Source organism: Arachis ipaensis, chromosome B5, assembly GCF_059453495.1.
Source record: "Arachis ipaensis isolate K30076 ecotype BB chromosome B5, ASM5945349v1, whole genome shotgun sequence".
In the NCBI taxonomy this organism is placed as follows: Eukaryota; Viridiplantae; Streptophyta; class Magnoliopsida; order Fabales; family Fabaceae; genus Arachis; species Arachis ipaensis.
The window spans coordinates 127,039,615-127,065,320 of record NC_142440.1 but is presented as its reverse complement, the minus strand read 5'-3'; the positions used below and the strand labels follow the sequence as shown (position 1 = coordinate 127,065,320).

The following is a 25,706-nucleotide window of genomic DNA, read 5'->3' as shown; positions in this document are numbered from 1 at the left end:
TATTAATGCTCCACTACATGTACCTTCACACACACACATTCTTTCACTCTTTCACCCCACTCTTCACATTCTACAACTAGCCAGTGATCTATAAGAATGGCTCATAAGAAGATAGCTGTTTGCAGAGGCTATCATAGTGGTGTTCATACTTTCCGTTCTGACCCCTCTACTCCCATCTCCTTAAACTCACATTCATCTCATTCTCCAACCAATTCTCCTCCATCTCCTTTTTCCACCACTATCCCGGAACAAATGGCTCACACTAAAACTATCGCTCGTCGTCCTGGAGTGGCTCAAAGGCCAACTCCTTTTCAGCCAAGCCCCTCTCAGCCTAGTTTCTCTCGTGGGAAGAGACCCATCAATGAAGAATCTGAGCTTCCTCCGTCTCCTACTCACCCTAGTCGCGGTACGATCATTGATTTTCAACTTCGCTCTATTTCTGAACCTAAACTTTCACATCACATTGTCTATAAATCCTTCTATGCTGATTTTCCAAAAATTTCCTATGATTCCCGTCGCTACAACTCCTTCATGAACCATATGTTTTTCTACAAAGATATCATTCAGCATCCTATCTACCATCCTAAGCTTGTTAATCTAGAGAGTCTTCGTAGTAAAGGTCTGAACTTTATGCCTCTATTTGCATTTTAAGGATGGATCCCCATCCTTTCCATTCGTGAAAAAGTCTATCCAAATCTTATGAGACAGTTCTACAGTAACATGTCTTACGAAGAAGAGAGGATTGTTTCTTTTGTTAAAGGCCGCACCATTATTCTAGACAAATACCATCATAGTAGAGCCCTAAATTACTAAGAAAAAGGGATCAATGTGTTCACCTCTAGTAAATGGGATGAGTCTTTGAATGTGTCATATTTTGAAGTCCTAGGAATTGTCTGTGTCAATATTCCTCTCCTTGAAGACACCACTCCTACTCATAAGTCTCTTGGTCCAGTCCGTGTCCAGTTGCACAGAATTGTGAATCACTTTATTCTGCCTCAAAGTCGCTCTTTTCAACGAGTCTCATTATGTGGCACACTGGTTATGTTTGCTCTCCTTTCCCAAATTCCTATTTCATTTGCTTGTTTATTGTTGAGGCACATGCATGCATGTGTTAGTTCAAAAAATGCTTTGTCTTATGCCATGTGGCTCACAAAATTTTTTTAGTATTATAATATTGATTTTTGGGCTGAGATTTATAGAGAATTTACATTAAAGGGAGTGGTGCAGTAAAAAGAACAGCCAACAAGCGTCGAAGCATTGATGAGAAAACTGAAGCTCCATCTCAAGGTTATAATCCATTGATTCCGAAGTCCAACTCAACCAAAATCCGTCTCATGACTAGTATCATGAAGGATGTGCTCCAAGAATTTGTGAATCTGACATATCTTCTCATCAACTTTGGGGATGAACGGAAGAGAGCTAAAGGCATGGAGGAAACTGTGTTTAAGAAGACAAAAGGGTGCATTCGCATTCTTAGAAATTATGTGGAGAAAATTGAAGCTGGATGTACCACCACTGACAATGAGAATGAGGATAAAGGCTCTGATGACTCCAATTCTGATACCTGGCTCATCTCATCTCTGATATGGATAATTTCAAACAATCTCTATTTTCATTTTGAGACTTTTTAGTTTTATTTTGTTTATCTTGAATGATTGTACACACTTTAACACTTCAGACTGCCTGTGTTAAGTCACTAAAAAATTTTTTACAGGGTCATCATTTTTCTCCTTGATGACAAAAGGGAGAGAAAAGAAAAGAAAAGTTAGAATTAGCTTAGGATGTTAATGATGCTTAATGTTATTTACTGCCTTATGTTGTTAAAGCTTAACTTTAATTGCTGTGTTATTGTTACTATGATATATTGCTTTGATATTTGTTTTTGGCAGTTTTAAGTTATCTCCATTTCAAAAGTAAGCCTTGATTAAGGTGGAGAAATGCAGACATTAAGGGGAGCACTACACATTTCGGATTATCATCAAAGGGAAGTGTTCTTACTCCATCTTTAAATTAAATTCCAAGTTTATTTATCCTCTTTTATCATGTTTGTCATCAAGAGAGAGATTATTGAATTAATTTTGATTTTGGGTTTATATAAACGATGACAAACATTTATTGGGTTAAAAGCCTAAAGTTATTCAATATGTGTGCTAAGTGATGTAAGCCTATTTACTCACTTCTCATCCCAAGTTAATGTTGCTTCAGCAATTTCAAATATCACAATTCCAAAGCTTCAGCCCATTACATTTTAATGAGCAATAAATCAGTTCCTATGAGCCAAGAGAGAGAGAATCGAATGCTCATGGTTGGAACAAAAGAGAAAAAACAAGAAGGGCATTTGGCACTATTAGGAGACACTGGGGCTCTAGAAAAGCATCAAAGACATAAGGAGAATACCACTACACAAAGGGCATCAATAAAACAATATTCACATAATTGGGTAGAGCATAATAAAAATGCAGAGCTATGGACAATAGTGGAAATGACTCAAAAATGAAAATGCTATGTATGCCAAGGAAGATAGGGGATCTAAGGACAACAGAGTTGGTGGAGCAGCTCCTCAAACAAGCAGAGTTAATGGAGCAGAATGAAAAAAGGATTGCATACCAATGGAGACAGTCTCAACGGGCAGAATCAAGAAAGGAATTGAAAAAGGCAATGAAGAAGAATTGGAAGAGCAAGTTGCATCTATAAAGCTGGCCTCACTTCAACATTTGAAGACAAAGAAAAAAAGAGAGTGATCAAGAGCATCATCTCAATATACTTGAGTTGAATTCTTTTTCCTTTAATTTATGCTTCATTTTAGATTTTTTTTTTTGTTATGGCTATTTAATGTCATCTTTCTGTATTTGAGAAAATGGCTTATGAATGTGAGTTGAAAAAGCCATGAGAGAAGAAGCAAGAGAAATGCATGAAAAAGACAAAAGATAAGTTTCTGTGTAATTTGATTTTTGTTGAACTAAGGTTTAGTTTCCTTTACCAAGTTGGGATAGTACTTGGTGGTAAATTGAATCCGTGGATTTTTCTTGCCATGTTGGGACAGCACTTGGCAGTAGCTAGGTTTAGGATAAGCTTAGAGTTTGATACTAGATGAATTAGGATAGTAATTCATTGGTATTAGTGTTTGTAATCTGGTTGATTATAGTGAAAATTCCACCATAGTTATGATGGAGACTAGACGTAAGTTTCATGGCACTTAAAAATCGAACCAAAATATATACTGGTCTCATTCTCTTCTTTCCTTCTCTGTTTTTTACTGGTATTAGAGACAAAATCTAAAAAATCTCTTACATAATTAACTTTCACAAAAATAGAGCAAAAGAAATTTAACTCCAATTTTTACTTGATTCAACCTCTCTTCTCAAATTCTAGTAGTTTTATCAGTAAGTTAAAAATTTTAAGTTCTGACAAATTATATATGTTGATTCGTTTATTTTTTTATTTTAAAAGAAATAGGTAAAAGTTTTAATTTTAGGCTAAAAAAGATTTTATACCGAAAAAGGCCAATGTGTACCAAAAACTTTTAACAAATACATTTTTTTAATTAATGTGTCACACTGTCAATTTTCATCTCGAATAAACATATTTTTTTAAAGGGATTGTCCAATTAATACGCGAGCTAATCTGTTTATCCTATCATGTTTTACAGATGAGTCCCGCTAAGGAGACAATGACATATGTATACAATATGTACAATGGGCTTTTTATCTAGCTCACTTATATTTGAAAATAATAATAAACACCCAGATAACCTAATTGTAATCCCTAAAAGAAATTACCCCAATTCACCCATTTTGACCGTGCTACCCTACCACCAAAACACCTCCTCATCGCTGTTCACCTTCCCTCGACACCGCCGCGTAGCTGTCCAAATCGCAATCTGCAGCAGCACCTGGAACACGTCTGCGTTGGAGACCCGTTGTTCGCGATCAATCCCCGTCGGTGGCAGCATCGGAATCGCACGGTCGTACCTCCGTGCCGACGCGAGTTGCTGGGCCTAGGTGCCGTGCTTGTTCGCCCTCGGTGGAAGCATCACCGGTGTACTTTTTGCAGCTGCGTATCTGTTCCTTATTTCACTAACTAACGTGGTCCAGAACCTGTTCGACCATCCAAGGTGAGTGCTTTACTTTCTTCTTTTCATGATTACTCCCTGCAGTTGGTACTTGTTTTATAGAGTGTTTAAGATGTTTATTTTTCTGAAACTACATGATGAAAAAGAAATAAATGAAATTTTAGTATTTTTGGAGCATGAGAAATTAGTTGTTGCTTGAGATTGTTGCAACTGATTTAACAGATTCGCCGCCTGACGTGAACTATTTACCGGGACCAACACGAACAGCAGAACTATATCGTCGTCGAGCATCCACGTTGAGTGGGTTAGTTTCTTCCTTTCATAAAACATCTTTCACCTTGCAGTTTGTAATGTAGAGAGTGTATATTGCTTATTTGCTTGATTTTACATGGTGAAAATGCAGTATATGGAATTTTAGTATGTTCGAGCATGTGAAATTAGTTCTTATTTGAGATCGTTGCAATTGATATAACTTTAGAGCGGGAAAGGTGAAATAAGGTTGTTAAGCTAGTTTAAATATAATTTTATTTTCCCTCCCGGTGGGGACCTTTGGATGCGATGTTACGTAAACCAGCTGATCACTGGCTTCTTATTCTTGACCATAATTGGATGGTTACTTTAGTAGGGTATTGGATGTTCGGTGATAATGGTCGATTTTTTTTCCATGTAATTGGATGGTTACTTTAGCTGGGTTTTGGATGTTTGGTGTTCATGATAGATTTTTTTGCCCCTTTAATTGGATGGAAAATGTAGTAGGTAATCAGATTGTTAGTTTTTCTTTTAATTGAATCAGTTGTTTTTCTTTTTCATTCTTTCATGGTTTTTTTTAAGTAGAATAATCCATGTATAATACGAAAACTAGCTTCTGATATGAGATACCAAATACTAATTTTAAGTGAAATTGGTAGCTAATTTAATATATATTTGCGTTTCTGTCTCTGGCTGTAAACATTGAGTTATGGGGCTGCCATTTTGTTGAATCGAGTGAGAATAGTTTACATTTTTTATGATTGTTATGTTGGTAACTGATTGACCCGGTTTGTTGGACCAATTAAACTGATGCTGATGGAATCCTTTTTGTTTATGGGTGTTATACATGTATTCACTGATTGTTCTTCATGATAGATATTTTTACTTGTTTAATGGGTGGCTTAATTGAGTAAGCAGTCGGATGGTTAATTTTCACAGTCGAATGAGTGCTTGTTTGATTATGGTTTTTCTTTCAATTAAAAATGCCTAATGTATGGGGTAATGGATGATTGAATCGGTTGATGTCTGATTATTTTTTTTTTATAACTAGATGTTTATTTAATAAATTTTGATGCATTACTTGATTGTTCTGCTTCTGTACATCAAGGTTGGATTGTGTAAAATTGGCCTCTATTGAACAAATCTTTGCTGTTGCTGTTGCTGGTTTACTTCGTTTTCATTCAAAGTTTTATCAAATTTTGACTTAGTTAGTACAATAATAATTCAACATGGATGATTACTTTACTACGTATCCGGATGGATGATTTTCATTCTAGCGATTCCTATTTTTTTTTGTGCTAAGTAATTGATTTTTTTGCATCATTTGCTCTATGAATTGTGAGTTTGTTGAATACTTGAGCACATTTTAGTTGCTCACAGATTACTTATTCTTTTCTTAAATTTTTTAGATTGGTGATTGAAAATTTTATACTTGATGACTAAAGGTTTAACAAAAAGGTGCTTTGTTTCACGTGTTAATCAAATAATGGTTTTGCTGTTTAAGTTGATTTTCCATTCCTAAAAAGTTGTTGATTCTCTCGTGCAAGACTCTTTGGTAATCATTATTATTATTCCTGTAAAGCATCATGTTTGTGCCTTTTTTTTATTTTCAATTGGAATTTCTTACTACCCCCCCCACTTTAACCATGATCTCTGATTTCTCTGCATATATTTAAGAATCCCTTTAAATTGTTAATCAGAATATTTATTATTGCTATAAATTTGCATCACTTTTTAGCCGTTTGTGGCATAATAGGATTAATTAATGCAATAAATAACTATGCATATTTGTTCTGTGTCCTAGGTTGATGAGAATCAAACATATTATTACATAGCAGAGAGGAGAGGACTCATTGGTTCTAAGTTTCTTCAGATTTTGCATAGAACATGTCATCTGCAACAATTGCACCTTGGATCACTTCTCTCTCATGTGCATCTCCAACCTCAGGAGACACTCTACCTCAATGTCTGAGATTCATTGTCCTGTCTCCATGTCCTCAGAGAGCTATGCTATCTACCATTGATGTCTTACTCTTGCTCATTCTCTATCTTTGCCGTGATCAGGCTCCATTCGAGGTTCACCTCCAATTCCTCCTCCTCCACCAATGGACTTAACAAGCCACTTATCAAAAATAATAACAGACCCTTTGTCTCAGTAACCATATGATTTAAGCTAACTTTAGCTGCAACTTCTATTTTGGCCTTATTGTATACCATTGCTTGTGTTATGCTATTTACCAGTTCAACTGAGATTCCATGGAAGCAAGTTGATAGAATGTTTTGGTTAGACCAGGCCATAACACAATTAATACTTGCAGTGTTAATCATCCATGAGAAAAGATTCCAAGCTGTAACTCATCCTCTTACACTTCGAGTTTATTAGATTGTGCATTTTATTATTATTTGCTTGTTTGTGGCTTCTGGGATTATCCGTTTGGTCTCTGTGGATGTGGATGGAACCAAAGAGTTCATCTTCAAGGTGGATGACATAGTAAAATCAATATTCGGCCTATTTTAGTTTCTCTTTTAATTTTTTATTTACATCAACACAATATGGTCATAAATTATACTACAAATGGTATACCCAAAATAATTATCCATTTTAGAATGAAAAGAACCATCTGCAATCATACTAAAATAAACATCCGTCGTAGTTTAATTGACTTAAAGTATAGTATATGATTTATCTCAATCATTGATGCGAAAAATAAAATTCAATGAATACGAGCAATATAAACAGCAAGAATTTTTGCCAATGAGTAATAGCTCAAATGGCATAGTCTCCCCATACTCAATTAAGAGGTTGCGGGTTCGAGTCTCCTATCTTTGGTAAAAAAAAAAACAGCAAGAATTTTTATTGTATTAATCAATTACAATAAGAATTCTTGCTGTTAGACACACCGATTAATTTTTTTATTTATTGGACACTTAATCTAATAGTGACATATTTTATAATTTATTAGTTTAAATTTTAAGAAAATGGCTAACTTAAACAGAATTAAGCATGTTAGTAAAATTTTAAATTATAATAGACTCTATACTCACAATATTTTTAACAAAGTCTTCTAATTAGGCAAAATTATGTTAAATTCAATCCAAATAAATTAAACATCCAAATTAGAATGAAAATAACCATTAGCCTACCTAGTAAAATGAACATCCAACCTATTTTAGTTTTTCTTTTAATTTTTTTGTTTACATTCACACAACAGGGTAATAAATTGTACTACAAATAGTATACCCAAAATAATCATTCACTTTAGAATGGATAGAACCATCCGTAATTATAGTAAAATGAACATCCGTCTTAGTTTAAATGGTTTAAAATATAGTACATGATGTATCTCAATCCATATGCAACTTGTTATTGAGCTCTCAATCCGTCTTAGTAAAATGAACATCCGGACTATTTTACTGATTAGACTATGTCTATTGTGGCCAAAAGGTGGCTGTGGCTTTTACTGATCTTCCAATGACATAATTCAAAGTAAACAACACCCAAATTCTCAAAACTCTTGGACTTGAAGAAGAAACGGTAGCATTTCCACTGGTAGCTCCTGTATTTGAAACATTAAGTGACCTCAATGTATTCATTCCTGTATTTAGATGAAAATATACCAAATGTGACAACAAAATAGATTGAAAGGTATTAAATCCTAAAGATATGCAGAAAATACCATATAGCAATTCAAAGTTTTATCTGTCAAGTTGCAATTCTGGGACAGGTTAAGCTGTGTAAGAGAGGTCATCTCTTTTATGTGTTTTACGCCTCCATCAGTTAATCTTCTGCCACATATTTCAAGGAATTGCAGGTTCTTGAAAGCTGCATCAAAGAACATAGAGAAAATAATATTTCAGCTTGCAATCCATGTTGAAGAACACACTTATGCTATTCTATGATTTTCATATATGAAGATGCAATGTGGGGTTGAATGGGATCTCTCAATAGTATTAACTCTTAGATTGTGTTGCTGTTTTAGGCTATTATAGTGTTCTCAAGTACAGGAACAAAAGAGACATGAATTTATTCTATCAAGAAGTACAAAAGAATATCATTATATTTTCAAATACAATAATATTTAATAACTGCAGAAGTATAGACATCCACTTAGATTCATTTATTATCTTTAACAATTTACAACACTTTCATCACAAAGCTGCACTTTTAGCTCAATACTCCTATGACAAACACCCAACAAAGAATTTCCATTGTCATTCATTCCCATTTCAGATATAAATTACTCATTTTTATCTTACAACATCAAGTTTGTATGTCACAACCAGGTATATTAAAAAGAAACATACTGTTGCATAATAAGTGCATAAAGAAAAGAAAAAAGCAAATCAACCATGGTCTAAAATCTAAATCAGTTCAACATACATACTTCTATTGGAATCCAAGAGCAGAAAACCAAGAGAAACAACACCATCACCATACTGCCATGCCTTGTAAACAGTGAAAAACCAAGAGAAACAACACCATCACCATACTGCCATGCCTTGTAAACAAGTGCACCTCCATTTTTGAGAGAACCTATTATCAAACCAGTATCAAAACAAAGCACATGGATATATTTGGATATATTTGCAATGCAACTTCAGTAAAAAAAAATTTTGAGACGCATAAACTTCTTCACAATATGCAAATTCTGCCTATTATGATATTAAGACCCATCAAATCAAGAGATGTAACAAAAAGCAGCTATACTGGATAATACTATATATTAACACAACATGATTTTGCAAAATGCCTAATTGTACTTGAAAAAATTACATAGTCAAACTATATTTTTCGGTTGACCATAATCATTGATCTAACATTCTGCTAGAATTAATTAAGAAGCAAATTAAAGAAATGAGTCCTAGTAAGGAAATCTCTCAAATATTCCTAAATGAGTATACATTCACATAGACAAGAAGGGTCTAAATAGAAAAACTTTGCTCCAATTCAACACCAAAATCAGATATCAAGTAAGCAGTCTAGCTATGAAAATAAAAATCACGTATAACAAATATACATGTGTATATGCAAATCAAAATCAACCACTTCATAGTTCACATATCATTAATTAACTTCATAGAAATCTCAGAATATATCTAATAAATCAAACAAATCAAAGGCATAAATCAGCAATAGAAGAAAAACCAGAAGAAGCTTGAGCCCTGATTGATCTAGGCTTAGCAGAAGAGCAAAAAATTCCTGCTGCAAAACTCCTTCTTGCAGTGCTGAGCTCAGTTTCCATGGTGTTCGGTTTCCAAAATCAAAGAACATCTGAACCCTGGGTGTCACACAAACATAATCTATAGAGTAGAACAATAGCTTCATACTGACCTTTTGTAGTCCAAGAGGGGAACGAAGAAGAAGTCGGAGGATAAAACATCGTCGGCTAAGGGAGGGGCTTTTCCGACTGGCAGGTTTAGGGTTGCACGAACGACGCAACCTGCGAGACGGTGATGCTCGGACGTTCGCGGTGCGCACAACAGCGTCTCCCGAAGCTATGTGTGATGACGGCTGTTGCGGGTTGCGGGGTGGCACCGTTAAGAGATGAGAATGCTGAAGAAGCAAATACGTGCAAATAGGGGAGAGGGTTGACCGTTTTTAGTTTTGCATTATAAAATCGTTATTTGGGTTGAATTTGAAATTTAAAATAAATAATAATTAATTTAATTTTAATTACAAAAATATCCCCATTATATATATTGTATAGCAACTATATTAGCTCCTCGTACTTTTCCTTTACAGATTAATTTTTTTTTTGGTGACTAAACAAGGAAAGAAACAAAGCAAAAACTATTCTAAATCCGAGCGGATGATTCGTTGGAGATCAACACTAGGCTCAGACCAAATAATATGATTAGAGTTACTCTTGGCACCATATTTAGCCATCCAATCCGCAGCTCTATTTGCTTCTCGGGACACCCATTCAACGTGAACAAGCCAAGGACGAGATAAAAGCTCCTGAATCTTGTGAACCAAATCTGTTACTTTAGATGGATACCCACTTGTAAGCTCATGCATGATGGGCAGAATGTCAAGGCAATCTGTTTCACATATAATATCCCTCAAACCGCAATCCCAAGCTAAAACCAGCCCCCTCCAAGCAGCAAATAATTCACATCTGATTATAGACCAAGGGGGAATGCTTCCAGAGCAGCCCGAGATCCAATCTTCCTTAGAATCTCTAATAATACACCCAAATCCCGCTAAATTTGAATCCATATACAAGCTTGCATCACAATTAACTTTAAAACTATTGCCTACCGGTGGTTCCCAACACAGGCAATTTCGGAGAGACCTAAAGGCATTACTTCGATTCCTGTAAACCTGTAAGTCCTTGGCGGTAATTCTGGCCAAGGCAACAACCTTATGGTCTATCCAAGGGTTGTCAGTGTTGAATATGTCATTGCACCTATGTCTCCATACCCACCAAAGCCCTGCACCAAAGGACGCCTCATTGTTAGCCAAGGCCTTCCGAAACCACTCTTCAAGAGCAGTACCAGCCGTCGAGTCCAGGATACTAGGATCCAACATATACCAGATTGCCTTTGATCGTTCACAGTCTCTAAGGCAATGCTCCATAGTCTCCTGCGCCTTGTTACATCTCTTACACATATCTGAAGAAGCTAAATGCCGCTTGAATCGAAAGGTCTCAGTTGGTAGAGCATCATGTAAGCTAAGCCACATAGTAAATTTGAACTTCTCTGGAATGTTTGTGTTCCACAACCAGTTCCAATTACTGTTGGCATTCCAATTTAATGTTTTCTTTAATAACCATCTGTAACCCTCCCTTGCACTATACTTTTTTGTTGCTGCAGGCCACCACTCCCACTGTGGCTCCAACTCAGTCAAACTAGGATATCTCAGACCACAAATAAACTGCTTAATCTCATGCGGAATAGGCGTGGTAAGACTATCAACCTCCCAAGACACCCCTTTCCACAAGTCAGCCACCATGAAATCTGATTCAGAAATATGTACATAAGGAACAAGGTTGCAAAGCTTACCAAAAGGAGTCCACTCATCATACCAAACTGATTTGTGGACATCTCCAATATTCCAATGAAGCCCTTCCTTGAGATGCTCATAGGCACTAACAATGTTCTTCCAGGTAGCCGATGAAGAATTTCTACTGTTTCCGTTCATACCAGATTGATTCCTGAGATATTTATGCTTCAGAACCTGCACCCATAACTTCTCACTATTATTTAGACAATCACATACCAACTTTTCCAGAAGCGCCATGTTAGCACAGGAAGTATCCCTAATACCCAATCCTCCTGCCTTTTTAGGAGTTATGGCGACCTCCCACCTGACCAGAGGCAGCCCTTTTCCAGTCGCTTGGCCTTTCCACAAGAATTGTCTCATCAAGGAATCAATTTTATTACATGCATACTTCGGGAGAAGAGAAATTTGCATTTCATAAACTGGGATAGAGGCCATAACCGATTTAACAAGACAAAGCCTCCCTGCCTTATTCAGTAGGCGTCCTTTCCAACTGGAGAGCTTTCTCGAAATTTTTTCAATAATCTCCTGAGCCGTCTTCCTGGAAGCTCTGGCATGACCGATGTTAATTCCCAGGTATTTACCCAAATCATTGCAGAACCGGATGTTAGAGACCCCTGAGAGAACCTCTTTTCTCCTCTCCGACACCCTCTTGGAACACTGGGCCTTTGACTTATGAAGATTTACCTTTAAACCTGACGCTCTAGAAAACAAGTCCAAACAATGCATGACCTCTATTACTTGAGCTTTTGATGCCTTACAGAAAAGCAAAAGATCATCTGCAAACATCAAATGAGAGAGTCGTGGTCCATTCCTAGAAACCGCAACTGAGTTCCACAAACCTTGGAAAACTCTATGAGAGATAAAGCAGGTAAGCATTTCCATACAGAGTACAAATAGATAAGGAGACATAGGATCTCCTTGCCTCAACCCTCTCTTCGGATTGAAATTTTGGAGCCTGTTCCCATTCCACAAAACTGCCAACGAAGAGGAAGTCACACAATTCAATATAAGATTAATGGTAGCCTTTGGAAACCCAAACCGGACCAAAGTAGCTTCCAGAAAACGCCAGTCTACCCTGTCATAAGCTTTTTCCAAATCAATCTTGAATGTCATGGTCCCTTTTCGAGACTTGGTGTTCCTCATGAAGTGCATAATCTCTTGAGCAATAATAATATTCTCTGTGGTTCCTCTTCCTGGAATGAACCCTCCTTGCAAAGGACCAATGATCTCCGACAGAAAAGGTCTGAACCTGTTAACTAGAACCTTTGTGACAATTTTATAAATTACATTACATAAGCTAATAGGCCGAAACTCCCGTAAGGAAGAGGGAACTTCCACTTTAGGAATTAGAACAATAAGAGTATCGAAAATAGCCGCATTCAATGACTCACCCTCAAAGGCTCGCTTGACCAGTCTACACACATCGTTGCTAAGAGAGTCCCAGAACTCTTTATAGAAAACTGCTTGAAATCCATCTGACCCTAGAGCTTTAAATGAACTCATGGTCATCACAGCTCTTTTAACCTCTTCAGATTAATTGAACTCTCATTCGCTTAACCTAAAATTTAAAGGAATTTAATTTTAAGAGTAAAAATCCACAAACTAGTCGACTAGTTTGACCCATTTCAACTTTCCTTATGTCTTTATAAGCTTTTGATAGGTAGCCAAAGATAAAGCTATCTTCAATCTGATTGGTGGAAATGTAACAAGAAGATCGCGTTACGGAGAAACAAGGTTATTAGTATTTCATGGTGGTCCCACGTGGCAGTTTAGACACCAACAGCACTACAGCAGAGAACCCTTTTCTTCCTGCAACCCAAGCTCCCAAACCGAAACCGAAACCCCAAACCCATCTCATCCATGGCAGTTCCTGCCTCTTCTTCATCTCCTTCTCTTCGATCACTCCACAACAACCACACCACTTTCTCCTTCAGCTCCTTCCGCCGCAAACCTTCCCTTCTCACCGCCACCGCCACCGCCAGGAAACCCTTAACCATCCTCGCCATGGCTCCCAAAAAGAAGGTAAAGAATTACACAAACCCACAACTCACCTCTCACCACTCTGTTATATTTTCAATATCTAACATCTCTAACTGCCAATAACTAACTTCTCAACTGCATGACTAACTAATTTTTCTGCATCCGTGACTGTTAACCAACAAATCATAACACCTGTACGTCCCTACGTAACCGTCTAACTAACTTTTTAATCGTTTCATACTTGAAGGTGAACAAGTACGACGATAATTGGGAGAAGCAGTGGTTTGGGGCGGGGATCTTCTACGAGGGAAGCGAGGAAGTTGAAGTGGACGTGTTCAAGAAGTTGGAAAAGAGGAAGGTCCTCAGCAACGTCGAAAAGGCGGGGCTGCTCTCCAAGGCGGAGGAGCTCGGACTCACGCTCTCCTCCATCGAGAAGCTTGGCGTCTTCTCGAAAGCCGAGGAGCTTGGACTGCTCAGCCTGCTCGAGAACGCCGCCGGATTCTCTCCCTCCGCCCTCGCCTCCGCGGCGCTGCCAGCCGTCGTCGCAGCCATCGCGGCGATTGTTCTCATCCCTGATGACTCCGCTGCTCTTGTTGCAGTACAGGCGGTTGTCGCCGCCGTACTTGGAGTTGGCGCGGTTGGGTTGTTTGTTGGGTCTGTTGTGCTCGATGGGTTGCAAGAGGCTGATTGATTCTTAGTTCAAATGTACATTATATTGTTAGTTAGTTGATTTTGGGGGTAAAAGATGTGATTTGCCTTTTTTATCTCCCCCCCTCGGGTTGATGTGTTGATGGAAAACGAAAGGGACAATATTTGACTGCCTGTAAGAAGATACTTAGATACATCGATTGCACTGCATGTTGTGGACGGATATGATTGTCCTGGTTTGATTGTTCGATCTTAGATTGCCATATTCTTATACAAGGAAGGCTGTATGAACAAGTGATTTTGTGTTAAATCATAATCAAGTCCCACCTTGTGTGTACTTTACCCACAGAAGTTCGGAGATTTATAATTCTCAATATATGAGTTTTATTTTAATTTAAGAGCATTTAACTCCTTATTTAATTATTTAACTTTTTAATTTTAGAGAACTTTGATCCAAAGCTCTCTATCCACGGGCTTTTCCTCACAGTAATTGATTTTAAGATGTAAGAAATATAGGCTTAGAATATTCTAATGCAGTGATGAGCACAGTTAAAAGGCAGAGGACTCATAAAGATTCAAGATAAAGAGTTAGGGGCGGGTGTCTTGTTTTTGTGTAGGAGAGGTGCATTGATAATGTAGTTGGGTTGGGTAGATGTTATTGAGCTACATAGCAACAATGTATGCCTATTCTATCAAGCGCGAATATATATATATATATATATATATAAAATATCAATCCGCTAGTTAATTAACAGGGATTTAGTCAACAACAAATTTAGTCAATAACAAAAGGCAATATACTGTGTTGAGTTATGTTTATTTTAAAATATTTTCGGTGTATATATGATTTGTTTGAATGTTTTTGTATCGTTGTATTCAGATATAATCTAATTTTTGATTTTTTTGTTGGGATGAATCACCACGATCAGTCAACATTTTTTAGATGAACTTTTATTAAAAATGAGGATATTCAATCATTCAAATAGTTATTTGAATGTTGGCTTCATTGCATGGGAGAAAATACTGTTGGCTTCATTGCAGGGGAGAAAATACTCCGAAAGGCATTTTTACCGATAAATGTTCATCCATGCAAAAGGCTATTGAGGCTTATATGCCCACAACAATTCATCGGTGGTGTATTTAGCATATCATGAAAAAGATCCTAAGTAAATTAAATGGCTACAAGCGACACGAATAAATTGAACACGAGATGAGTCATGTTATTTGGAACTCTTTTACAAAAGAATCATTTGATAGGAATTGAAATGACTTTCTGATGAAGTATGGTGTTGGGGACAACAAGTGACTTTCAGGTAATGGTGTCTTTATTAGGATTAATTGATGTTGTTATTTTTAGTGTGTGGATATTTGTGTTTTGCTTGTGCAATAGAGGTTCAAACTGTATGTCTTTTGGTGTATTTTGGTTCTGATTTAGGTATTTTCTAAGTTTTTTAGAGCTTTTCAAAGATCGTCAGTTATGGATTTCAGTTTATCTCGATCATCACTTCTGGATCGGGATGAGAAGCATACAAAAAAGCGAGAGCATGCATGCTTTTTAACAAGTTTATTACGGACAACAGCTCACTTATCCAATTCGTCAAACATTATGATAATTGCTTAGGAAGGAGAGAGAGAGAGAGAGAGAGAGAGAGAGAGAGAGAGAGAGAGAGAGAGAGAGAGAGAGAGAGAGAGAGAGAGAGAGAGAGAGAGATGCTGCATATTTTCATACCGTCATACCGTGTGCAACAAAATCCTCAATAGAAGCTCAATTTCAGCATGTGTATACTCACGAGAAGTTCAGGGAAGTCCAGGCACAATTTAGAAGAAAGGTGATATTACATCACAAGATCAAGGGCAGTCCACCCTAGGTTATATGGTTTATGAAGTTGTAGAACATGTTTCTAACCCAACATTCGATAAGTTTGTGGTTACATACGATGCGATATCATCTGAAGTTAAATGCAATGCTTATTTTTCGAGTCAAGAGGGATATTATGCTATTACTTTTTGAACGTGTTAAGCTTTGAGTGAGAAAATAAAGTGTCATCAAGATATATATTGGAAAGATGGAGTAAGAATATAAAGAGGAGGCATACACATATCTAGAGTAGCCACGACGAGCCTCTATTGGAACTAAGAAGTAGCAGATTTGATGATTTGGTGTTTCAGTCACAAACATTTGTAAATTTGTATCAGAATCTGAAGAGTTGACTGCGATTCTGCATCGCGCTTATGATAATACTATAGTTGAGATGCAAGAATACAAAGTGAAAAGCAAAGGGAAATGTTCATTATCTCACGAAGATGTTTTGTTGGAAGATATTAACAAGCTTCAAATCCCTCCACGGGTGAGAACAAGAGGACATCCAAAAAATAGATTGGGATCAAACACAGAAAAATATATTGCAAATGCTTCAAAGAAAAAGAAAAAGAAAAAGAAAAAGAAAAAGAAAGCTCTAAGTGAGGTAAAAGTGATGTTCTTTAAACAGAAAAAATTGAGATTGTGCATGTTAATAATTTTGCTAATATATTTACTTTTTGTAGCTGAACTTTTTTTTTTATGGTGGTTCAGTGGTGTAGCCAAATTCCAACCATTATCATGGACATATTATGAATTATCATATCAAACATGAAATTGCTTTTTCATGTATTAAAATCATTGTTTGGTACATTCTATATATGGTGAAATTAACACCAAACTTATCCTCTATTTAGGTCAAGAAGGCTAAAATCTTGCAATAAATAATTATTTCTTATATGCATTATTCATCAGTAAAAAATAATATTTAATGAAATATCAACTTATCCTATTGATGTATGGTTAACTAAAACACCAACTTAGCTCCTGCTTGGATAAAAAGCTTTGAATCTGAAACACCCTTTTGGTATGCATCAATTAGCAATGAAAACAGAAAATTAATGAAAACTAAGAATTAACATGAAATCAAAGGATACTATGGTTGGGTTGCCTCCCAACAAGCACTCTTTTAACGTAATCTTGAAGTGTGGTTCTTGAATTTTCTTCTTTTTTTTTCCAATTGGTTAAGAGAAAGGACTTCAATGGATATGAGGAGAAAAAAGATACCCACCAACAATCAACCCCCATATAACTCTCTGATTTACTTGGACCAAGAAAAGCATATTCAAGTGTTAGGGAAGATATTTCAATTCAAATGTGGGTGGTGCATTAACATTTTTCTTTCCAGGATCTTGCATGCATAGAGTTGAAGGGGTTTGTATGGCATTCTCCTTAATTGTTGGAATGTGTATGCATGGAGTGTGCTTGGTCTCCTCCTTTAGTGAAATGGAAGTAGAGGCTCCTTCTTCCTCCTGGTTGTTGGCTCTCTCAGTGATCTCAACTTATTCTTCAATGCATGTATCCTCCTTTCCCACCATCTTACCACTTCTCAAGGTAATAGCTTTACATTCCTCTTTGGGGTTGAAATTTTTTCCACTAAAAAATGTATTGGTTGGTTTCTCAAAGAGTTGCTTTGTAATTTGTCTCATTTAAAATTCAAGATTCCTAATAAAGGCTTTTTGGTTTTTAAAGTTGGTTCTTATTTCTTGAATAAAATTGTTGGTATTTTGGGCAAATGAAGTGGTAGATTGAAAAAGTTGATCTAAGTCTAGCTCAAGGAATAAAAGTTTGAAAGAGTTTTGTGGAGGTGTAGGTGCTGTGTTGAGGTTGTTTTAGGAGGTATGAAAAGTGTTTGTGGTTTGAGAGAGTTGCATTAAGGCAAGCTCAAGTGGTGAATGATTTTTCTTTATATAAATAATCAGAAGATGAGGCTGAAACATTTTGCTCAAATGTAGCAACTGTTTGCTATAGTGTTTCCATAGCAAGATCAAGAGATGATGGTTCTTGATGGATGAAATATGGGACACTAAAATTTTCTTGTTCTTGAGTTTTCCAATCAAAATCTGGATAGTTCTCCCATCCATGAAAATATGAATCATTTTGTGGCTGTAAGTAGTAACTCATGTGGTTTTTTTTAAAACACAAAAGTACCAAGAAAAAGAGGAGTTGGAATTCTCCACGTCAAAGTGAAAAAAATCCCAAGTGAGGCAATAACACAAATAGATAACCAACCAAAAATTTATTAACTAACAAAAAACAAGTAAATAACAAAAATAAAAGAAAGTGTCTAATCTAGGTAATCAATTAACTGGTAGTTTGTTAATCACAATCAATCCCTGGTAATAATGCCAAAAACTTTATATGAATTTTACAATATCTGCAAACTACCAGCAAGTGCGTCGAATCGTATCAAGTAATACCACAATGAGTGGCTTATCATTCCTACGAGGATCAATGGATCAAGCAAACAATGATTAATTGATTATTCTAGTTAGACAATTCATATTTGGATGATGATTAATCAAGAAACATAAACAGGAAACTAAATGACTTGACAATAAAGTAAATGAACTAGAAATGAAATAACAAGAAAAATCATAAAGGAATTAAGAATATAAGCAATGAATCAATCTCAATTATAGAACTAAATAATGAAGTAAAGAAAAGTAATAATAAGAAGATAAGATGAGATACGATGTTAAGGATCAGAGATGTTAAATCCTCTAGATCAATGAGTTTCACCTCTATCTCAATCATGCAATTATTGATCTCAGGCAAATCATATGTAATTGAATTCCAATTCCTTGGTGATTCAATTTCTCTTAACTTAATCAATTACCAATTTCTTAATCAATTGCTCATGAGAAGAGATGAAGTGCATTCTCTGATTTGGAGCCATACAACTCTATGGATCTAGATATTAGTTGATTGAATGTCACATATCAAATCTAAATCTAGAATCACAAAACTGAGGGAGAGAGTCTTCAAGCTCGATTCCTATGATCCACTTTTTCAAGGAATCATGGAATTCAAGTTAGATTCAAACTATTTCCCAATAGATTTGAATCCTTGAAATGAAAAACGAAAACTCTTTCCAAAGAAATAATAATGCAATAATCAAAGATAGAAATGAAAAAACAATTAATCTATTAGAAATAACAGAGCTCTTCTCCTTAACAAAGGAGAATTAGTGCCTCATAATTGATAGCACAATACAAAGAAACTAAAATCTGAGTATGAAACTAAGAGAGATAGTTCAGAGTGGAGTGTGGAGTCCTCCACTCCCTGATTATGTATCTTCTTGTGCTCTCTCAATCCCTATTTATAACCAATTACAAATTCAAATACAAATTAAATTCAAATTACATCAAACTCAATTCAACTTGGATTCAAGTCCAATTCAACTCCAATCCAATTCAAGGATCATTGAAGTCTTGGAGCACTGGAGTGATTCTGTTTACTTTGTCGTTGAGAGCCCAATTTAGCCATTGCACAACATGCATGATTGAATTCAATTTTGGCCCGATTTGCCTTTGTGAGAACTAGTCATACCATGTTGAACGAATGCCATTGGATGGCAAGGTTTTGGCCTCAAAATTTAGCTTGACATGCTCTCAATTTAGATTCACCGTTGGACGCAAGGCAAGGGCCGTTGAACGACAATGAATTTTGGTTTTAATTGGCCCAATCAGCTCTCTGACTTGCTTCAGTTGAGCAGCATGAATTTTCCGTTAGACGGCTAATTGCAATCGTGCGTACGCGCCTGTCATGCGTATGCACGAAACCCTTTTTTGTCGTTGGGCGGCCTGGAAATGGCATTGCAAATGTGCATACGCATCTTGCATGACACCTTTTTTCTGCTAAAGTTGTACGTACACGCATGGGATGCATACGCACGAATTTCTGCTTTCATGTCCAATATATCCACAAAAACTACAGTATATCCCTAGTTTTTCATACCTCAATAAAATCTCAAACACATATTTATCGGGGCTAGCAATCTTGATTCCTCAATATTTTAGTCACATCCAAATTTACCTTTACCTTCATAATCAGGTCTTCGTTACCCCTCATTAAGAAAGCGTTTACCTCTAGCACCTCTCCTAGCTTCTACCCTATGCTCCTTATTGTTGTTTTTGTCTTGCATAATTCGAACTATAGAAATAGTAGTACTGATTAATAAGCAGTCAAATTATATTGTAGATATAATAACTTGATATTATCAACTTGTATATTTATGAGTTGTAAATTAATAATTTTAAATTAAAATCTTTGACTAATTTATTTTACATTTGAATTAATCAAACTTAACAACTAATACACTTTTTAGTAATATTTATATTTATTAAGTTACATCTTTATTTTTAAAGTGAACTATCAAAATAGTACCTAAAAGTTTACAACACTGACAAAAATAATTTTAAAAAATACTAATGATAAATAAGATCCCAAAAGATTTAAAAATGCGATTAAAAAAATTAGATATTGAATTATATATTTAAAAAAACTTTAAAGGTAAGATTTTGATTGATTTTTTCAAACATTATTAGAAGATTAAGATCTTTTCATTATTAAAATTTAGTAATTTTATGTCAAGTGAATATTTTTAAAAAACGTTTTTACTATAAATGACCAATTTTAAAAAAAAATAAAAAATTAAAAATTAAATTTTGTTATGAACCTTTGTGTGCACCTTGTAAATACGGTAAAGTCTGTAGTGCTGACGACAATAATCAACATGTGATGTTAACCTGATGTGGTATTGTCTTATATGGATGTGTGTATAGAATTATTTGAGACAACAATAATATTTTATGTTGCTACTTTGATGGAGGTGTTTGGAGATAGATTTTCTCAACTTTTTTAAACAAGTGAGGGAGTAAAGTGTGATCTTTAACTCTTCAATATTTTTTATATTTTTTTTTGTCCAATTTATAAAATTAATGATAAAAATTACATTTTTACTTTTTCAAATGTTAAAACAAATTGAAAGAATCCATTTGCGAAGCGCTTGTCTTTGGTTTTCCGTTTGTGGCATGAAGGGTTTTTTATTTTTGGACAAGAGGCATGAAGGTTGATAAGGACTAATTAGGTGGTTAGGTTAATGGCGTCTTTGGGCCAGATACAATGGACCGAGCGCTGGGCCATGGCTGGCGGGGAAGATTTCATTTGTTTCGTATTGTTTCCAAAAGAGAGAACTTAAGTTTGGAGACTTAGTCCTGGTTACAAGATGTGAGTTTTTTGGAAGACCAGGTTGCGGGTTCTTGGAGGGCAGCCATAACATTCAATTACTTTTTTCTAGGGTGTTTGTGGTGCGGTTTGAATTGATTTTGAGTCAAAAATTTATCTGATTGAAATACTAATTTTATTTGCGGTACTGGTTTAGATTGGATGTTTTTTTTAAACAAATCTGATCTAATCTGATCTGATTCAATTTCAAGTGGTTTGGATTGAGTTGCATTTGTGGTTTTGTAAATTAAAAAAATTAAATACATATAATAAGTCTTAACATCACATTTTAAATAATCAACAATGACGAATTAGTACGGTTTTCATAAGTTTTCAGTTTAGATTGGATTAGATGAGCGGTTTAATTTGGATCGGTTTATAGTGGAATATCCCTACTCTTTTTTTTTCCTACCCTTTAGGAACCAATCTTTCTTTTTTATTTTTCGTCACTGTTTCTTCTTCCATACCAAATCCCCCAAACTGGAATTTCAAACTGCTCCAGCCGAACAATAAAAATGTCATTCAAAATGACTTTTCACAATAAAAACATAAAGCCCACATCCCAAACTCTTGTCTGTGGCCCACAAACATTGTTCACATAACAACCTAACTATCACTAATTAATCTCCATGGAAGAAACGGGATCCGAGAGAGAATTACCCCTACGTAACAGTGGCCGCATAAACAGTGTCCATCTCCCACATCTTGCCATACACGCGTCTAGACTCCAATTCGCCACGAAGAGACAGCTCTGCCGTTCACACAACAGAATTTTTTTTAAATATTTATTTAAATATTATCACAAAAATTTAATAAAATAAATAAATTATTTATTTAATACAAATTTTTTTTATAAGTTATAAAAAAAATATTTTTTAATTATTTTTATTATATTTTTAAATTATTTAAAAAATATTCTATGGATAATATTTTTTATAAGTTTTTTGTTAATGTCTGAATTTTTTTTGAAATAACAAATTAATAATTAACTCATAGACTGATCAAAATTTTTTGATTTCCTACCCTGTCAGTAACATTATATTATTTATACGGTATTATTTATACGCTATGATGTATCTACAGATTCTGATACGCGACATAACACGATATAAAATATGCAAATTTTAAAATTTTACATCGGAAATATGTATATATATATAAAATATAAAATATTTTTTAAATAAATTATAATAATATTTTAATATTTTATTTTAATTATATCAAGTATTTAAAATATTTTTTGTTTTAAAAAATAATAATATATACTATATCTAAATTTATTTTAAAAATATACGTTAAGAATAAAATTAAATACGCTGATACATGATGATATTTAGATGTGTTTAAATTTATTTAAAAAGAAATTATTTTTTATTAAGACACAATTAAAAATAACATACGCGAATATTGAATCTATGAGTGTGATGTCCAAAATATTTCCAATATCTAAACATGATAATTCAGCAAAGTGTCCTACATGGTTGAGAAGGTTTGTTTTCTTTGCTTCTCAATTCATCAAAGATTCAAGTCTGTTGACCTGTATTAAGTTAAAAATAATGATTGGAAGAGTAAAATCAAAATTTACATGACTGAGAATGTCCACTAGGGACACAGGGCCATAGAGAAGCCAAGCTTGGGAATCATCTCTTCACGGCCACCGAGATCGATTTCGGCAGCCATGGTTACATAAAATTTCTTCCAGAAATCTTGTTGAATGAGAAAACCTGCCGTGCCGTAGGAGTCAAGTCGTGCCTTGATCAGAGTCGAAGGAAGCAGCGCGTGCTGCGCTCCCATGGTAACACTGGTCACATTTTCCGAAAGGCTATGATTCACTTCGGCTGCAATGGCACTTCTTGTTAAGGGGTTCACATCCACAAAGAATGAGCCTCTCAGAGTGTCGAATTTGTCTTCGTCGCCGCGCCTGCATTACACGCAACACTCTTTTTCATAATACACTCGTTTAGGTTTTTCAAGAAATAATTAATGATTTGTTTTATAAAATTGGTATTGGATAAGATACACTAATATCATGGGCAAATTAAACATTTGTCAGTAAAATTTGGTGAAATTCCATTTTAATTCTTATTTGTAGAAACAAACGTGACCCTCGTTAAAATTAAGTTGACGTGAATATTCATTTTGGTCTGCATAAATAAATATCTAAATTATTTTAGTCATTATATATTTTAATGTATCAAAATAGATTTTACAAGTAACAAAAGTGAATCAAACTTCTTGTTTAACAATTTAGCAAAAATCTAATTTGACTCGTATTTACTCTTTATGAAAAGAGGAAGTATAGAAAATCGACTTTAATTAGTCAATATTAATTAAATTTTTGTAACTCTACATTTTTATAGAAAATTTAGGACTCAAAATTATAATTTAGAATTTAAAATTTAAGAATTAAAATAAATAAAATTATTTAAAAAAATTTGATTGATGTTGACTAAAAAAATTGACTTAACTAACTAGAAGTTGAATTTCACAATGAATTTCACCAAATTTCATGAAATTTAGGTGTAATTTGTTAGAAACACTTGGAAGAAAAAAAATGGTAGCTCAAATTTTAAAGAGTTAGAGATAACAAAAATTGATAGTTTTATGTTGTGATGTGATTTTTAGTATCTACATCTTGTGAGATGGGCTCACTCTTCCCATGGTCAAGGAAGCAGCAAGGTAGGGACTGCTCAAGTTCAAACCAGCATTGAGCCTTTCAATCGCTTTTGATGATATGTCAAGGGCAACACAGCCTCCCAGGGACACAATGCTCGTTCCTATTAGACCCGACACGGTTGCGGCCGGGACCAATTCTTCTTCCGAATTCGCCAGCAATCCAACACTCCCTGTAATCCCCATGTATTTATTCAAGTATTGAAGTTCAACCTGTATTGAAGATCAGTTTATATATTGTATCACATAAGTAAATGATAATAAGCTAGATCATATATGAGGTACCTTCCCAGAATCGGGTACCGTACATTCTAGAACGGTCCTCAGTCCTTGCACAGCTTGTTCTACTGTAATGGATAGCAGATACAGAAGCCAAGAGGCATCACAATGAGACATGGAATAATTCCACAGCTATTTCAAGATTCTTAGAAACTCACATTCTTCTTGTATGCTGTGGACAATCTTTTGGACTAATTGCTTTCTAATAAGTTATGGTTGGGAAACATAACTAAGAATTTAAGTGTAAATGTATGTTCTTCAAAAAAAAAATATATATTCAAGTCAGTTCCTAATTTTTTATTTGTTAAATAAATCAATTATCAAATCAAATTTTGATAAAAAAAAATCAAAATAGTTTTTAAAAATTTTTAAAATTTTGAGATCAATCTCTTTATATAGATAAATAATTTGATACAAGAGCTGATATATCTAATGCAATAAAAGTTTGTAAACTGATTTAATAATTAAAATTTGCAAAGATTAAAATATTTGACTAAATATTTCTTTGCAACTTAAAGTACAAATTAAATAAAGAAATAAAAAACCAAGAAGGGATGAAGTTGGTATGAAATTACGTTCACAGGAGAGATCTACATTCCAGTCGAAGTATTTATAGTGAAACTGCATTTCTGGTCGTTCAGCATAGTCCTTGTAAAGCACATCTAAAAATAAAGGCAAATACAAATAAAGTTGATTTATAATATCAGTATATGATAGCATATTTGCTCTATATTCTGATGAAATATTTCAAATAATAGAAAGGTAAAATAATACCTCTAGCCCTCTTCCCAATATCAAAATAGCATCCAGGGGATGACTTGCTCATTTTTGCTATGTTGATATGAATGCTTAGAAATCAAATTTTCATTTGATAGTCTCAGTTATGATACAGAGAGTTTAATGAGATGGGAGAGAAAGGTTGCAAGAGTGAGCAGTGAGGTTGGCTTGTCTGAAATGTGATGTTTCCTCGTGTACAAAATAACAAAACGGCAATTAATTGGGTATGTATAGACGAAATTTCCATTAACCAAATCGTAGCTATAAACTAGGACCCTATTAAACATGGGGGATAGTGAACAAGAGTAAGGCAGAAGTTAGCTATTTAATTATCAACGTTGGTACGGTTTACAGAGTGAACGAACCTGGGTCCGGAATGTTTTATTTTATTTTCTTTTTTTTATTTTTTCTTTTTACCCATGTGGACGGAGTGTGAAAAGGACCTGTTAGACTGTTATTTGTGTCCTCTTTCCTTCTCTCGCTTCTTTTTTTTTTTTTTTTTTCCACCAATAAGGTTTTTTGACAAAAACAATGGCTAATTTTTCAATAATTTGTAGGTGTTTTGTTGCTGTTGGGCAGAGCAACCAGCTTAAAGTTTTTAAAACTCATGCCCGTGGCAAGAATCAAATTTTCAGTTCTTAAAAGAAGACAAGTCCCTTTTATTTAACCATACTCCTCGATGTAGAAATGGCAAAATAGTTGATGAAATGATACGACAATAATAAATAAATAATTCCCAAAATACAAATACTGAAATTTCTATTAAAAGATTTATAATTATATTTTAGAAAATAAAAAGAGTACAACTATAGAAAAATATGATGAGAGGAATATTGTGAAAAATTAAATATAAAATGACAAAAAAAAAAGAAGAAGAAAGCTAAAAATTAAAGGAAAAAATATGATGTTCTGTTAGGTTGCATTTGGTATAGGTT

The 25,706-nt window shown here is 34.7% G+C and overlaps 2 protein-coding genes and 1 long non-coding RNA gene across 3 annotated transcripts; 2 read left to right on the top strand and 1 right to left on the bottom strand.

Annotated features, from left to right (window-relative positions):
• The first annotated feature begins 3,818 nt into the window (after positions 1-3,818).
• On the top strand, positions 3,819-6,605 carry LOC148565713 (uncharacterized). Its single transcript, XR_015883186.1, has 3 exons — positions 3,819-4,114; positions 4,295-4,376; positions 6,126-6,605. It is a non-coding gene; the product is annotated as an uncharacterized LOC148565713 (long non-coding RNA).
• Positions 6,606-12,999: 6,394 nt separating this feature from the next.
• On the top strand, positions 13,000-14,348 carry LOC107643887 (transmembrane protein, putative (DUF1118)). The gene is made up of 2 exons (XM_016347636.3): positions 13,000-13,349; positions 13,555-14,348. The coding sequence occupies exons 1-2, from the start codon at positions 13,188-13,190 to the stop codon at positions 13,996-13,998; spliced, it is 606 nt and encodes a 201-aa protein (XP_016203122.1). The 5' UTR covers positions 13,000-13,187; the 3' UTR covers positions 13,999-14,348.
• Positions 14,349-22,447: 8,099 nt separating this feature from the next.
• On the bottom strand, positions 22,448-24,960 carry LOC107642009 (mitochondrial outer membrane protein porin of 34 kDa-like). Its single transcript, XM_016345349.3, has 5 exons — positions 24,769-24,960; positions 24,570-24,656; positions 24,001-24,062; positions 23,675-23,928; positions 22,448-22,963 (listed from the first exon to the last, which is right to left on the bottom strand). The coding sequence occupies exons 1-5, from the start codon at positions 24,818-24,820 to the stop codon at positions 22,645-22,647; spliced, it is 774 nt and encodes a 257-aa protein (XP_016200835.1). The 5' UTR covers positions 24,821-24,960; the 3' UTR covers positions 22,448-22,644.
• Between the last annotated feature and the right edge of the window lie 746 nt (positions 24,961-25,706).

What these genes read in the sequence shown, in the direction of transcription:
- LOC107643887 (XM_016347636.3), top strand. Translation starts at nt 13,188, where the DNA reads ATGGCAGTTCCTGCCTCTTCTTCATCTCCTTCTCTTCGATCACTCCAC. An exon ending in CCATGGCTCCCAAAAAGAAG is followed by an intron (nt 13,350 to 13,554) that starts GTAAAGAATTAC and finishes TCATACTTGAAG; the next exon opens with GTGAACAAGTACGACGATAA.
- LOC107642009 (XM_016345349.3), bottom strand. Translation starts at nt 24,820, where the DNA reads ATGAGCAAGTCATCCCCTGGATGCTATTTTGATATTGGGAAGAGGGCT. An exon ending in TATTGGGAAGAGGGCTAGAG is followed by an intron (nt 24,657 to 24,768) that starts GTATTATTTTAC and finishes CTTTATTTTTAG; the next exon opens with ATGTGCTTTACAAGGACTAT. An exon ending in CGGTACCCGATTCTGGGAAG is followed by an intron (nt 23,929 to 24,000) that starts GTACCTCATATA and finishes TCTTCAATACAG; the next exon opens with GTTGAACTTCAATACTTGAA.